Raw genomic sequence first — 13823 nt, 5'->3', positions numbered from 1 at the left:
TGACACGCTCTGGGCGAGCGGGGCCTCCTCTGATCCTGGCTGGATGGCACAGTCTAGCCAGCCCACCCACCCTGCTGAGTTCCCCGCTGTGGCCGAGCCTAGGGTTTTACAGTCAGCTGACCCGGCTGGTGGCTTCCACCCGGGGGTCTTCTCTGGCCCCCGACAGCCTCCCGTGCACGCCTCAGCCCCCTCGAGCTCTGAGCTCGCTCGCTCACCTTCCGGCACCCCGCCGTCCAGGCCCCGGACGTAGAGCCCATAGTTGAAATTGACGCCGGGCAGACTGCAGCTTCTTTCCCGGGGCTTGCCCAGCTCAGCCTGCGGGGAGGACAAAGGCAGAGCTGAGGCCCAGCCAGCAGGGAGGCGCCCCCGCCTCCTTTGCCCCAGGCCCTGTGCTTGAGGACGGCTGGGCCAGGAGAACCAGGCGGCATCATGTAAGGAACGGGCTGAGCGCCGAGCAGAGCCCTGCCTGGCTTGAGCTGGAAGCATCGTCGGGGAGGAGGCGTCTTTCCCACCTGACTTGCTTCCTGCCACAGCCAGCTCCAACCGTGGTCTCTGGAGCCCAGGGGGACACTGATTCGCCCCTGCAGGGCGGAGACCTGGTGACAGCACTGACTGTCACCCCCTCGTCGGCTGGGCACCTGCTCCGCCCTCTGGGTCTCTGGGGAATCCCTCCTTGCCTCCCCAGAAGGGGTCTGTGTGAGCAAACCAGCTTTATTACCTCCCACATGAACCTCCCATTCTGCAGATGTGGAAAACTGAGACTTTGAGCAGCAGACATATGGCTGCAGCTCCTAAGGGATGGGGCAGGACACCATGTGGGAGTGGCCTGTGGGCTGGAGCTCTTGGTCCCCCCCGTCCAGAGCCTTGCCTCAGAAAGCAGCTCACCAAGTCAGCCAGCGCTGTGGCACAGCTGGTTAAGCCTCCACCTGCAGCACCGGCATCCCATATGGGTGCCAGCTTGAGTCCTGGCTGCTCCACTTCTGATCCAGGTCCCTGCTAATGCGCCTGGGAAAACACATTCACTGTGTTCACTCCCCAAATGGCCACAACAGCCAGGGCTGGGCCAGACCTCCATCTGGGTCTCCCACGTGGGTACAGGGGCCCAAGCTCTTGGGCCATCTTCTGCTGCCTTCCAGAGAGCATTGGCAGAGACGTGGATGGGAAATGGAGCAGCCAGGACCCAAACTGGCACTCACAAGGCAGTGGCTTAACCCCAGCCCCTCACCACGTGCCTTCTGGGGAACACACACGTGCAGCCCCTGCGGCCTGCTGGGAGACTGTCCTGCTTCCTGTCTCACAGCAGCCAAGTGTCTCTTCCTCTCCGTTCCCATCGCTAACCCCAGGCTTGGAGCAGGGCCTGGGGCCTGTGCTGGATGCTTGCTTCGCATTCCTGCCACGCCACTCACTCTGGGCTGCACAGAGTCTGGCCTCATTTGTTCATGACAATGATCCGGCCTCTCTGGTGACTGCTGGGCGAGCCTTGTTCAGGGCAGGTGCAGCTGGGCAGACACCCAGCTGGCAGCGGACGGACAGACAGACTCGGGAGCTGGCTGCCACCCTCAGGCTGCGGGGGAGGGAGTGGGCAGGCACCTCAGTCTCTGGGCTTTTGAATCAGTGACTGCCAGAGCCTTCGATTGCAAAGATTGTTCCCTGAGAGTTGTGCTCCCGTTTGCATTTCACAACTATTTACTTTGTACCTACGCTGCACCACGCAGTTCTAAGGTAAATGAAGCAGACACAGGCCCTGCCCTTCATAAGATCTATTATCTTGCAAAAAGGACAGTCAAGGAGACAGTCAAGTGAACTGGGGGTGTGATGACGGAAGTACGGAGTGCCCCTAGCTCTAAAAATCTGTGAATCCACACAGAGAAAGAAGGTATTTGCAAAACGTGTATCTGACAAATGATTTGTACCTATCCTATATAAAGAGCTGCTACAAATCAGTAAGAAAAAGGTACACAGTCTTATAGGAAATGAGCGAAAGACTTGAACAGGCATTTCATTAAGAGGAAGTCCAAACGACCGAGAGCCTGGTGTCATGGTGCTCGGTCTCTGGGAAGCCCGAAGTCAGAGCTCTTGCTGTTGGTGAGGACGCGGAGTGACCGGAAGATTCATGAATGTGTGGGGGTGTGACTGGACACAACCGCTGTGAGGAGGTGGCAGTGCCTATGGGAGCCGAACACCTGCCTTGCCTGTAACCCAACCATTCCCTCGAGATGATGCCAGCATCCACCCAGAAACACCCCAAGAATGCTCGCAGCAGCTCACTCAAGTCAGCCCAGAACTGGAAACAGCCATGACAGGTGGAGAAGAGCTGTCATATTCAGACTCATGGTGCTCTCCAACCACAGGCAGTTCTATCCCCCATGGGGGGAGACCCACGGCCATGCCTGCACAGTTTTGGTGGCTGCAGGTTGGGCGACTGTGCTCCTCTCTCTCCAGTGGGAAGAGGCTGCTCCCCCCCCCCACCAGAAGCATACACGCACAACCAAGAGCCATGGATGCCCACAGTGCCCACGGAGACCATGAAGCCCTGAGAATAAATGAACCACTCCCGAGGCAATGGCGCGAGCGTCCTCACATGGGTAACAAACACGGGGGAGGTTCAGGCCCAGTGTAGCCCATCTCTGGGTTCAGAAGCCGGGGGCGTGGCTTCTCTTGGGCGGGGTGGGGACTGGAGGCACTGCCCGGGCTCCAGGGGCACCGGCCATGGTGCTCGCCGACCTGACCAGGGGGCCTTTGCATGGCACTGGCGTCCTGCCCCTGCCCTCCCGCAGAGGACGGCGGTCATCCTGCCCTGTGCACACACGGAGGGAGCAATGGGCCCACGGCCCCTGTGGGGGAGACCAGCTGCCTGCGGGAACTGGGTAAGCATAAGCAACGGACCAACGGTACCCCAGCCACAGCAACCGGTTTTTAACTTCCCAGAGCATTCTCTGGGCTGAGCTTCTGAGCTAGGGAGTCACATCCTGAGAGCCCGCGGAACACAAGGGTGCCTCGTCCCTCCCTCCAGTGTGTCGCCTCGGGGCACGGAGCCGACACCCCCAGCAGAAGTCAGCCAGGAAGCAGGTTGGGCGATCCGAGAAGCCCTGCCTACTCCTGAGCCTGACACTCAAAGGTATCACAGAGGCTGCCTTTCAGAAGCCCCAGGGATCCCGGGGCTGTCCCCGGTGCAGCTCCGGGAATCCTCCGTTACCTGCTGCTGGCTTCCACCTGTCCCCGGATACGCCAGCGCGGCCACTGGCCCCGAGTTCTTTAGGCTTAGGTATATCTCGAGCCCCTTGGGTCATAGGTGAGTGCCCTAGAGGGGCAGCAGCGTCAGTCATGGCCAGCCCAGCCACACAGTGAGAGGCACCAGCCGGACCACGGCCAGCCCAGCCACACAGTGAGAGGCACCAGCCGGACCACGGCCAGCCCAGCCACACAGTGAGAGGCACCAGCCGGACCACGGCCAGCCCAGCCACACAGTGAGAGGCACCAGCTGGACCACGGCCAGCCCAGCCACACAGTGAGAGGGACCAGCCGGACCATGGCCAGCCCACCCACACAGTGAGAGGCACCAGCTGGACCACGGCCAGCCCAGCCACACAGTGAGAGGCACCAGCCGGACCATGGCCAGCCCACCCACACAGTGAGAGGGACCAGCTGGACCACGGCCAGCCCACCCACACAGTGAGAGGGACCAGCTGGACCACGGCCAGCCCAGCCACACAGTGAGAGGGACCAGCCGGACCACGCCACCCACATTTGCTGCCAGGCCGACCATAGCGCCCATGTGCTGGGCCCGCCCGCTGCTGCCCGGGCTTCAGACGGCCCTACAAAGAGGGTTACTAGCGTGCCTGTCTGACAGCTGAGGAGGCCTGGAGCGCTTGGGGTCGTGCACAGCGGGTAAAGCAGCCGCCTACGATACCGGAATCCCATATGGGTGCAGTTTGAGTCCTGGCTGCTCCACTTCTGATGCAGCCATTTGGGGAGTGAACCAGTGGAAGGAAGCCTGCTCTCTGCCCTTCAAAGCCAAAAAAAAAAAAAAAAAAAAAAAAGCTGGTGAGTGGCCAAGGCAGGATTTGAACCCATGTCTAATTCTACCCGGTCCGGGCCTCTTCATTACTGTTTGTTTTTAAGATTTACTTATTTATTTGAAAGGCAGAGTTACAGAGAGCAACAGAGATCTTCCAACCACTGGTTCACTCCTAAATGGCCTCAACGGCCAGGGCTATGCCAGGATGAAGCCAGGAGCTTCTTCCAGGTCTCCTGCATGAAGACCCCCACACACAGCTGTAGGAGAAGATCTGTGCACACGGGGCTGGCATTGTGGTGCGGTATCCTACACAGGAGCGCCAGTTCATGTCCCAGCTGCTCCACTTCCCACCCAGCTCCCTGCCAATGTGCCTAGGAAAGCAGTGGAAGATGGCCAAGCATTTGGGGCCCAAGCATTTGGGCCATCCTCCATGGTTTTCCTAGGCCATTAGTAAGGAGCTGGATTGGAAGCAGAGCAGCTGGGACTCGAACCAGCGCCCCATATGGGATGCCTGCACTGCAGGTGGAGGCTTAGCCTGCTTTGCCACAGTGCCAGCCCTACTGCTGATGGTTTTGCATAAACTACCTGAGATTGTTCATCGTCTTCCTGCGCACAAATAATTTTTTTTGAGGATTTATTTTATTTATTTGAAAGACAGAGTTACAGAGAGAGGTAGAGGCAGAGAGAGAGGTCTTCCTTCCATTGGTTCACTCCCCAGATGGCTGCAACAGCCGGAGCTGTTCCGATCCGGAGCCAGGAGCCAGGAGCTTCTTCCGGGTCTCCCATGCAGGTGCAGGGGCCCAAGGACTTGGGCCATCCTCCACTGCTTTCCCAGGCCACAGCAGAGAGCTGGATCAGAAGAGGAGCAGCCAGGACTAGAAACGATGCCCATATGGGATGCTGGCGCTTCAGGCCAGGGCTTTAACCCACTGCACCGCAGCACTGGTCCCACAAATAATTTTTAAGAGTAATTTTGTTTATTTAAAAAGCAGAGTGGGCTGCCACCGCGGCTCAACAGGCTAATCCTCCGTCTAGCGGCGCTGGCACACTGGGTTCTAGTCCCGGTTGGGGCCCCAGATTCTGTCCCGGTTGCACCCCTTCTAGGCCAGCTCTCTGCTATGGCCCGGGAGTGCAGTGGAGGATGGCCCAAGTACTTGGGCCCTGCACCCCATGGGAGACCAGGAGAAGCACCTGGCTCCTGCCTTCGGATCAGCGCGGTGCACCGGTCATAGCGCACCGGCTGCGGCGGCCATCGGAGGGTGAACCAATGGCAAAAAGGAAGACCTTTCTCTCTCTCTCTCTCTCACTGTCCACTCCGCCTGTCAAAAAAAAAAAAAAAAAAAAAAAAAAAAAAAAAAAAAAGCAGAGTGAGAGAGAAGGAGAGAAACAGAGAGAGATCTTCCATCCACTGGTTCACTCCTCAAATGGCTGCAACAGCCAGGGATGGGCCAGGCCAAAGCCAGGACCCAGGACCCAGGAACTCCATCCGATTGTCCTGTGCGGGTGGCAGGGGCCCAAGCACTTGGGCCATCTTCCACTGCTTTCCTAGGCACATGGCAGGGAGCTGGCTGGGAAGTGGAGCAGCTGGGACATGAACTAGCGCTCCTGTGTAGGATACCGCACCACAATGCCAGCCCCGTGTGCACAGATCTCCTACAGCTGTGTGTGGGGGTCTTCATGCTCCCTCTAGGACCCAGCACAGCACCCCACACCAGGATAACCCCCGGCAAACGCTGCTGTTGGACATGAAGCAGGGTATAGGAAAGAGTCGGCACCAGAGAACATTCTAGAACCGAAATGGCCGGGACACAGGACCACTAAGTCTCGGCTGGGTCTGGGCAAAGTAAGGGAAAAAGAAGGGGTAACACAGACCCGGGGCTGGCGCCGTGGGAGGAGCCAAACCACAGAGATTACAGAGGGGCAGCCAGGGAGGGCAGGAGAGCCAGGGGTGTGGGGGAACTCACGGGGGGCACTGACCCCAGCCCCTCCCCCAACTTGTCGGGGAGGGGGCAGGTGAGGCATGCATAGGAACTACCCGAGACCAGCTGCCACCAGAGTGCCAGGGAGCGGGGGCCTGGCGGTCACGGGCTTTTCCACGGGGCTGTGGCTCGAGTGTCGCCTTCACGTTTGTGGGAAACGCCACCCCTGTGCCACGGTCGGACAGGGTGTGGCCGTTAGGGTAGGGGGCTGCATCGTGACAGCAGGGCCCGCCTCTGTGAGCGGGCGCGGGCTCGGGGTCTTTGTAAACAGGCTGGAAGGAGGGAGTCTGCCCCCTTCTTGCCCATGAGCCTCCCACCACATGAGGACATGGCCTTCGTTTCCCACTGCGGACACAGCAGCACGCACCGTCCTGGACGCGGAGCCCTGGCCCCACCTGACAGACAGGCCAGTGGAGCCATGGTCCTGGACTCCCAGGCCCCAGAGCTGGCAGAAGCACGTTTCTGTCCTTCGCAGACTGCTCAGTCGCAGGTGTGACATTGCAGCAGCCCGTGGGAACCTCATGCTGACATCGACAGGTGAGACTCAGGCACAAACCTCGGATTCGGTGGGACATCCAGGTCCCCAGGCAGCTCCCAGCCCCCGCCAGCCCATGATAGACACTCGTCAAGGCTGGAATGTGCAAAGGCCCTGGGGCAGATGGCAGGCACCAGATGCTGGGCCACGTGGAGCGTAGAGCACCTTCCCCGTGTGGGCATCCATCCCTTAGCACTGCCATGCTGTCTTTACTGCCCCTCCGTGCGGCAGGTTTCTCAGTCTACAGATAAGAAGGCAGAAGCGGAAAGAACTCCGCACTTGCCCCGACCCACCCTGGCGGTAAGCGGGAGAGCAGGGGCTCAGCTCAACCTCTCAGGCACCCCTACCCTGCACTGAGCCCACGGCGGTCCCTCACCTCTCATGTCAACACCGCTCAGGCAGGCCACGTTGTCCCCATTGCGTGGGTGGGAAATCGGGGCTCAGAAAGGGAAGGGACCCAGGAGCCCTCGTGGGCCCTCAAAATCCTTGCGTTTCTCACTTCTCACGGCTGAAGTTTTGAGACGTCTTGGGCAGAATTCCCAGGGGCTTTTCAGAGGCACAGCAGGGAACCGTGGACTCCTGGGAGCCGTTCAGACCCGGCCCAGCAGCCAGAAGCCCGTGGCCGAGGCGTCAGAATCCAGAGGCGGATGTGGGAGCAAAACCCTAGCTGGAACCCGCCCGCCCGCCCTCCCCTGCCTTCCCCCGACTCTCCCCTGTCACCGAGGGGCTTGGCTGGAACACGGCGCAGGGTGACAGCTGTCCCCATCAGCAGACAGCTTCATTAAACCTCATTAAGATGTCAGCCCTCTCCGCCTGATTCCCCATCTCTCAACTCTAATTACAACCCTCTCTCGCCCCGTCCCAGGGGGTCTCGGCTCCTCCGGGCTCTCCCGCAGCAGCGGCAGCTCCCTCCACTCCCCACCAGGAAGGGCCGGGCCCTGGAACCATACCCGGGGCCTGGAGGGCCCCCGCAGAGCAGCCAGACCCCAGTGTGAGAACCACGAGAGCTTCCGGGGGCGGGGGCAGGGACCAGCAGCGTTCCCTCCTGGGCCCTGGGAACCAAGGTCCCTGGTCCTACCACCTGCCCGCACCCCGTCTCCACGGACAACTCCTTCCAGACAAGTGACCCAGCCTCCTGGCTCAAGTCTGATCATTCCCCACCCAATGCACACTTTTTTTCCCCTCTTAAGCGGCCCCCGTTCTGCACTACAGAGGTGAGAACAGGTGCTTGGGCGGCCCGCACTGGCTCTCACGCTGGACAACCCCGACGGTCCTTTCTAGAAGGGCCAGTTTCCTGCCGGGGAGCTCCGTGCCCAGGTTCTAGGCTTTTCTTACCCGTTCACTCCCTCGCCAGCCAGCTCCTCGGCGGAATCTGTCACTCCCCACTTGCCCGTAACCACACACAGCTTAGCTCATTAACCCTCAGGCCCTACATCTGAATTAAGTGAACGTTTAAAGTTCCACAGTTGAAAAGCCACCACTTGCTTTCCCGCATTCGATCAAAGCACAGTTACGGGAAATCCCACGGTTATTGCTTGGTAGTTATTAAATAAATACCGAGGACACGGCTGCAGCCACGCAGCCAGCCGCGGGCGCACCCGGACCACGGCGCTCAGGGAGGGGGAGATCATTATTGTAAAACAACTTAAGATCCTCGAATGAAAAGCACAATATAAATGCAAATTGTGATCGTTATTAGCAGAGAGGATATTTATTTATTTCCATAATGAGAGCCTCAGATAAACAATCGTGTAAAATAAGGTGTATTATGCATCAGCGGACGCGGGCGCCGCTCGGCAGCCGGCTCCTTTGAACCAACCTCGCTGTCTGAGTGGCAGCTGAACACCGAATAATGATACTAAAACGCCCCCGGTGAGAGGGCCACATCCGAATGTGATCAAAGGTGTGTAAGATAAAGTCAAGTGCAAGAATCCACAGCATGACCGCTGTTATGGCCAGGCTGTTTGTCTTTGGTTGGTTGTTTCGTTTTGTTTTGGGTTTTCTTTTTTAATGCAATGCTAAACGTGCTGAAGGAAACCCAGCCACGTGACAGCACGGTAGAGGGTGTGTGGTTGGAGACAGGCGGCGCCTTCCTTTGGGTACCAAGATTTTCACTTTCCAGCGGGAAAAAAGGCACAGAGCCGGGTTAAATGATTCACTTTCATTTCCTGTTTTCAGAAGTCCCCAGAAGGCTCTTCTGTGCCACTGTGAGTCCTGTGAGTTTGCAGGAGCACTTCAAAAGGCCTGGGGAGGGAGGCAGTGCAGGCGCTGTGGGGAGTCAGGTACAGCCACCGCCCGCGACACCGACACCGGCATCCCATGGGGGCGCCAGTTCATGTCCCGGCTGCTCCACTTCCGATCGGGCTCCCTGCTAACGCACCTGGGAAAGCAGCGGAGGACGGCCCAGTGTTTGGGCCCCTGCACCCACGTGGGAGACCTGGAAGAAGCTCCTGGCTTTGCCCCGGTCGTTGCAGCCATTTGGAGAGTGAAACAACAGACGGAAGACCTCTCTCTGTCCCCCCTCTCTGTAACTCTGCCTTTCAAATACATCTGTTCTTTTTTTAAAGGCCTGTGGGAAATGCAATTAAACGATGTTTGCTTTAGTGCAACAGCTTTTTTAATCCACGTGTAATCTTTTCATAATATGCATTTCCATAAACTTTTAAAAAATTTATTTATTTATTTAGAAAGCAGAGTGCCAGAGAGAGAGAGAGAGAGAGAGATCTTCCATCTGCTGGTTCACCCCCACATGGCCACACGGCAGGGCTGAGCCAGGAGCCGGGAACTCCACCTGTGCCTCCCACATGGGTGCAGGGGCCCAAGCACTTGAGCCAACATCTGCTGACTTCCAGGCGCGTTAGCAGGGAGCTGGATGGGAAGCAGAGCAGCCCGACGGGAACAGGCGCTCCAATATGGAATGTCAGCGTCCCAAGAGGGGGCTTAGCCGGCTGTACCACAGCGCCAGCCCCCATGTGAGCTTCTGAGGGTGGATCCAAAGTGTCTGCGGCAAAATCAACTTTAAATTCCACTTTCCATGAACTGTGTGGGGAGAGGCGGCCTGGAGGGGGCAGCTGCGGGCCCACAGGGAGGAGACGGGTCACGGCCTGGGAATTTCGTCACGTGGAACCGAGCTCCCATCCGAGCTCGGCCACCACCCCCACCCCCCACCACCACCCCGCCGAGTGATCTTGGGCAGGTCACTTGTCTTCTCTGGACCCTTTTCCCACTTGTCCAAGCTCGCAAGGCTGCATGTAGGGTAATTCCTGGCACCCGGCCTGCAAGGCACACTCAGGACCGGGTGGCTTCTGTCCCTGCTGTGGCCCCTGCCGGCCTCAGTAGCGTGGCTCTGCAGCTCAGGGTCCAGGGCCACCTGGACAAAGGGGACTTTCTCCGGCCCCTCTCGGGCCTGTCCTGCCTCTGTGTTTGGTCCTGGTTCCCACGGCCCGGGGCTGCCTGGGTTTTGCTGCCTGCCTGGTTCTTCCCTGTTCCTTGGGGCAGCCGGGTCTGCCTTCCTGTGGCTGCCGGCTTGGATCTCGCCGCTGATGTATGGCCCTCGCTGTCGCGGTCATGGCGACAGGGCCCCTAGCGTTCCCGCCCCTCCCCCTCGACAGCTTGAAGTCAGCTCCTTCATTTGCATTTACATGATCTCGCTGTGCAGCTTATGAGATCGAGAGATTTATTTGCTACTTAGCTTGATGTTTGATTACACTCGGAGAAGGCGGCGGCGGGCGGCAAAGTGCACGGATGCATCCACGCGGAGCCGCGGCCTCTGGGGGCCGGTAACTCAGCAGCTCTGTTCAGGTGGATGAGGGGAACCACAGCGCCCTGCAGAAAGGCAAGCCGGGAAGCCATGCCCTGCTCTGGGTGTCTTTTGTGAAAAGCAATAAAAGCTGGCCGGAGTCCCCGAGAGTAGGAAGCGCCCCAAGTCACTTCTCCTCCGGTGCAGACACATGAGTTCCCAGCAGAGGCGGCGCATCCTCTGCAGCCAGGCTCCCGCTGACCGTCCAGCGAGTACCGGCTCTGCCAGTGACGCCTGCGAGGGCCTGACCTGGCCGCTCAGACCATCTGAATACCAAGTTCCTTGTTTTGTAAAATGGGGACGCGGTGCCCCCCGCTGAGATCTGTGACTGAGGTGGCCACAGACCGAGTGCCCGGTAAGCAGGAGCCGTAAGCGAGCCCCGGGCGTACCGCCACTCAGGGCCCTGCTCTGCACCACCCCTGGCATCCCATAGACGTCCGCTGGGGGCGCCACCAGGCCGGGTTGCATTCCGGCCCCTGCTGTGCGCAGCCAGGGAGTGCTGGAGGGCCGGAGCCTGGCAGGGTGAGGAGCGGAGATCAGCCACTGCCAGCCTACCCCCTGCCACATTCCAGATCCGAATGGAACCATTTGCTCCCGGGCACAACAGCTGAGTGATTAAGAAATGGGAGCCACGGCCAAGTCGGAGCTGGGATTCCGGCCGCTCAGATCCGTGCCTTCAGCAAGTTACTCAACACCCGAGCCTCAGTTTCCCCACCTATAGAATGGGTGTGACGAGGGTGCCCAGCGCAGAGGGCTGGTGGAGCCATTCATCTCGCAGAGGGCCTGGAGGGGTCGTAACAAAAAGCAGTCACAGGAGCCAGGGGCTGTCACCAGACTCCCCCAGCTCCGAATGAGCAGCAGTTCTGTCTGCATGCACAGAGGACCCGTTGCACAGCTAACACGTCTGTTTGACAGTCCCAGAGTTAACCTCCCAGGGCCAGCGGTGCGGTGCACTGGGCGAAGCTGCCTCCTCCAACGCCAGCCTCCCACAGGGGCACCAGTTTGTGTCCTGACTGCTGCACCTCTGATCCAGCTCCCTGCTAGTGGCCTGAAATGCTCCAAGTGCTGCCTGCCACTCACACGGGTGACCGGGATGAAGCTCCTGGCTCCTGGCTTTAGCCTGGTCCAACCCTGGCTGTTGCGGCCATCTGGGGAGGGAACCAGTGGATAGAAGATCTCTCTCTCTCTCTTTCTCTCTCTCTCTCTCTTTCTCTCCTTCTCTCTATAGCTCTCACTTTCAAATAAATAAGCAAATTTGCGCTGGTCTGAAGCCAGGAAGCAGGAGCTTCTTCCGGGTCTCCCACGCGGGTGCAGGGGCCCAAGCACTTGGGCCATCTTCCACTGCCTTCCCAGGCCATAGCAGAGAGCTGGATCAGAAGTGGAACAGCCGGGACTTGAACCAGTGTGCATTCGGGATGCCGGCCCTGCAGGCGGCGGCTTTACCTGCTACGCTACAGCGCCGGCCCCAACAAGCAAATCTTTAACGGAGAGGCTCCCCCTACGACCCAGCAATTCTGCTGCTAGCTACACACCGAAAGAACTGAAAACAGGTGTTCAGACAAATACGTACATGTGTGTGTTCACGGCAGTATCACTCACAACGACCACAAGGAGGAGGAGGAGAACGTGTTCTGTCCACACAAGAGAACGTTCTTCAGGGAGGAATAAGGTGTTGACCCCTGTTACCACATGGGTGGACCCTAAAACACGCTAAGGGAAAGAAGCCAGGCAGACGCGCAAGGCCACAGGTGGCGCCGAATCCTTGGCTACACCAAGCCCAGAATGGGGGCCGTGCAGAGGGAGAAAGCAGGCAGGCGGGGGCCACCGGGGAAGGGTGTGTCCCTTGGCGGGGGTGTCCTGAGACCGGGAAAGGGGGCATGGGAACACAGTGCGTGCCACTGAGCTGTCCTCTTAGCAAGGGCTGGCGGCTCGTCCCGTGTGAATGTCACCATTGGAGGGATACACGGTGGCTCCCGCTCCTCTGTCTTATGGCTGGGAGGTGGGGAAGCCCGTGACATGAGGGACCTGAGGTTCCAGCAGCAGGACAGCAGCTCAGGAGGAAGTGAGACTTGGGCTGGGCCGGAGTCTGAAGGTCATCTCGCCCAGGGCACGCTGCTCGCTGCTCGGACGGTGGAAGCTGGTGGGGGCGTGTGTGAGGGGCCCTGGCTTCGGGCAGCCTTGCTGGGTGGCTGGTGTGGGCAACCGAGCGCCCCGCCCCCTGTGCCTCACCCTGCCCGTCCCAGGGGCCCCCACGGAGCACTGCGACCTCACCCAGGGGTCCCTCACCCAGCCTGGGCCCCCTGCGGTGTGTGCTGTCCTGGGGGGAGGAGTGTCTCCCAGTCAGACAATGGTGAGGAGCGGCTTCTGTGTCTTGAAGAGAATGAGTCTCGTGGCCACAGGATTGAGACTGGACGTCGGAGGCCAGGGGCCAGGGTGAGGGTCCCTCCCGCCAGCCCCCTCCAGCCTGGCGCCGCTTCAGCCAAGGAGGCGGCAACTTGCAGCCCGCTTTGATGTGGCGAGGAGCGGGCAGTGAAAAAGAGCCCCCCACCCCGATACCCCACCCCACCCCCACGGCGGGCCGGCGGCGTGAGGGACAAACGCCACAGCCACCCGGTCACTCAGTCGGTTCAGCCGCCAAGGGCCACAGCCAGCGGCCCCCAGGGTGAGCCGATTTCAGAAGGAGGCCTCCCTATGAAAAGGGAAGGGGAAAGACAAACAAAGCAGGAAGAAAGAAAGGGAGACGCCGAGAATGATCTGTGTACTTTGTCAAAACTTAAAACAGAAATCAAAGGGAAGCTGAACTGTTTTAAGTTTTGACAGCCGCAGGACCGCGCTGTTTGGTTGCTCTATTTATGTTTTCCTTTTCTTGATGGATTCATTGAGAGTCGCATCGTGTAATCGGGAAGAAAAATGTTCCGTGTCCCCCCACCCCCGCAGAGCCTTGTTCCTTCCCGAGAGCAGATGAAAACGCCAGCTCCAGGGACTTCTGTTTTGATGTGTATTTCATAATCTCTCATTGATTGTGTTTTATTTCCATGTCAATAAAAAAAAGTGGTATTGTAATAAATGAGTAGGAGTTTAACACAAAATGGCGGCTGACCTGTCAGCGCCTAGCAGGGGTGTAGAGGAGCAGGAAGTGGCTTTAGAAGGAGGCGTCTTAATAAGGCCCGGGGTCCACTGGGGACAGGAGCCAGGGGCTGCGGATGCCAGCTCCAAGCTGGGAGGGCTGGAGCTCAGCGGTGACATTTTGGGGGAACCTCAGCAGGCTTCCCCTCCCCCAGTGGCAGTGGAGGCGGCAGCAGCCAGTGACAGGCGCCTGTCGGTGCCTTGAATAGAGAGGGGCGGGAGGGGCAGAGGGAGGGGTTCAAGGATTTGGGGGCACATCAAGACACAAGATGCAAACACACAGCTGGCTGGATTGGGGGGAATTCGGACAACGTGGCAGGAGAGGGGGCACTGTCCAGAGAGGGGGGACGAGGGCACCCTGGGGGA

General features: G+C 59.2%; 1 protein-coding gene across 1 annotated transcript in view; it reads right to left on the bottom strand.

Annotated features, from left to right (window-relative positions):
• The window catches only part of CFAP77 (cilia and flagella associated protein 77), a 137127-nt gene that overhangs the window by 55794 nt on the left and 67510 nt on the right, over positions 1–13823 (bottom strand). The window contains exon 2 of the mRNA XM_070058346.1: positions 216–315. Within this exon, the coding sequence (XP_069914447.1) occupies positions 216–315 (100 nt within the window). The remainder of the gene's footprint in view (positions 1–215; positions 316–13823) is intronic.

Source organism: Oryctolagus cuniculus, chromosome 1 (genome assembly GCF_964237555.1).
Source record: "Oryctolagus cuniculus chromosome 1, mOryCun1.1, whole genome shotgun sequence".
NCBI classification, from domain to species: Eukaryota; Metazoa; Chordata; class Mammalia; order Lagomorpha; family Leporidae; genus Oryctolagus; species Oryctolagus cuniculus.
This window is presented reverse-complemented; position numbering and strand designations above follow the sequence as displayed.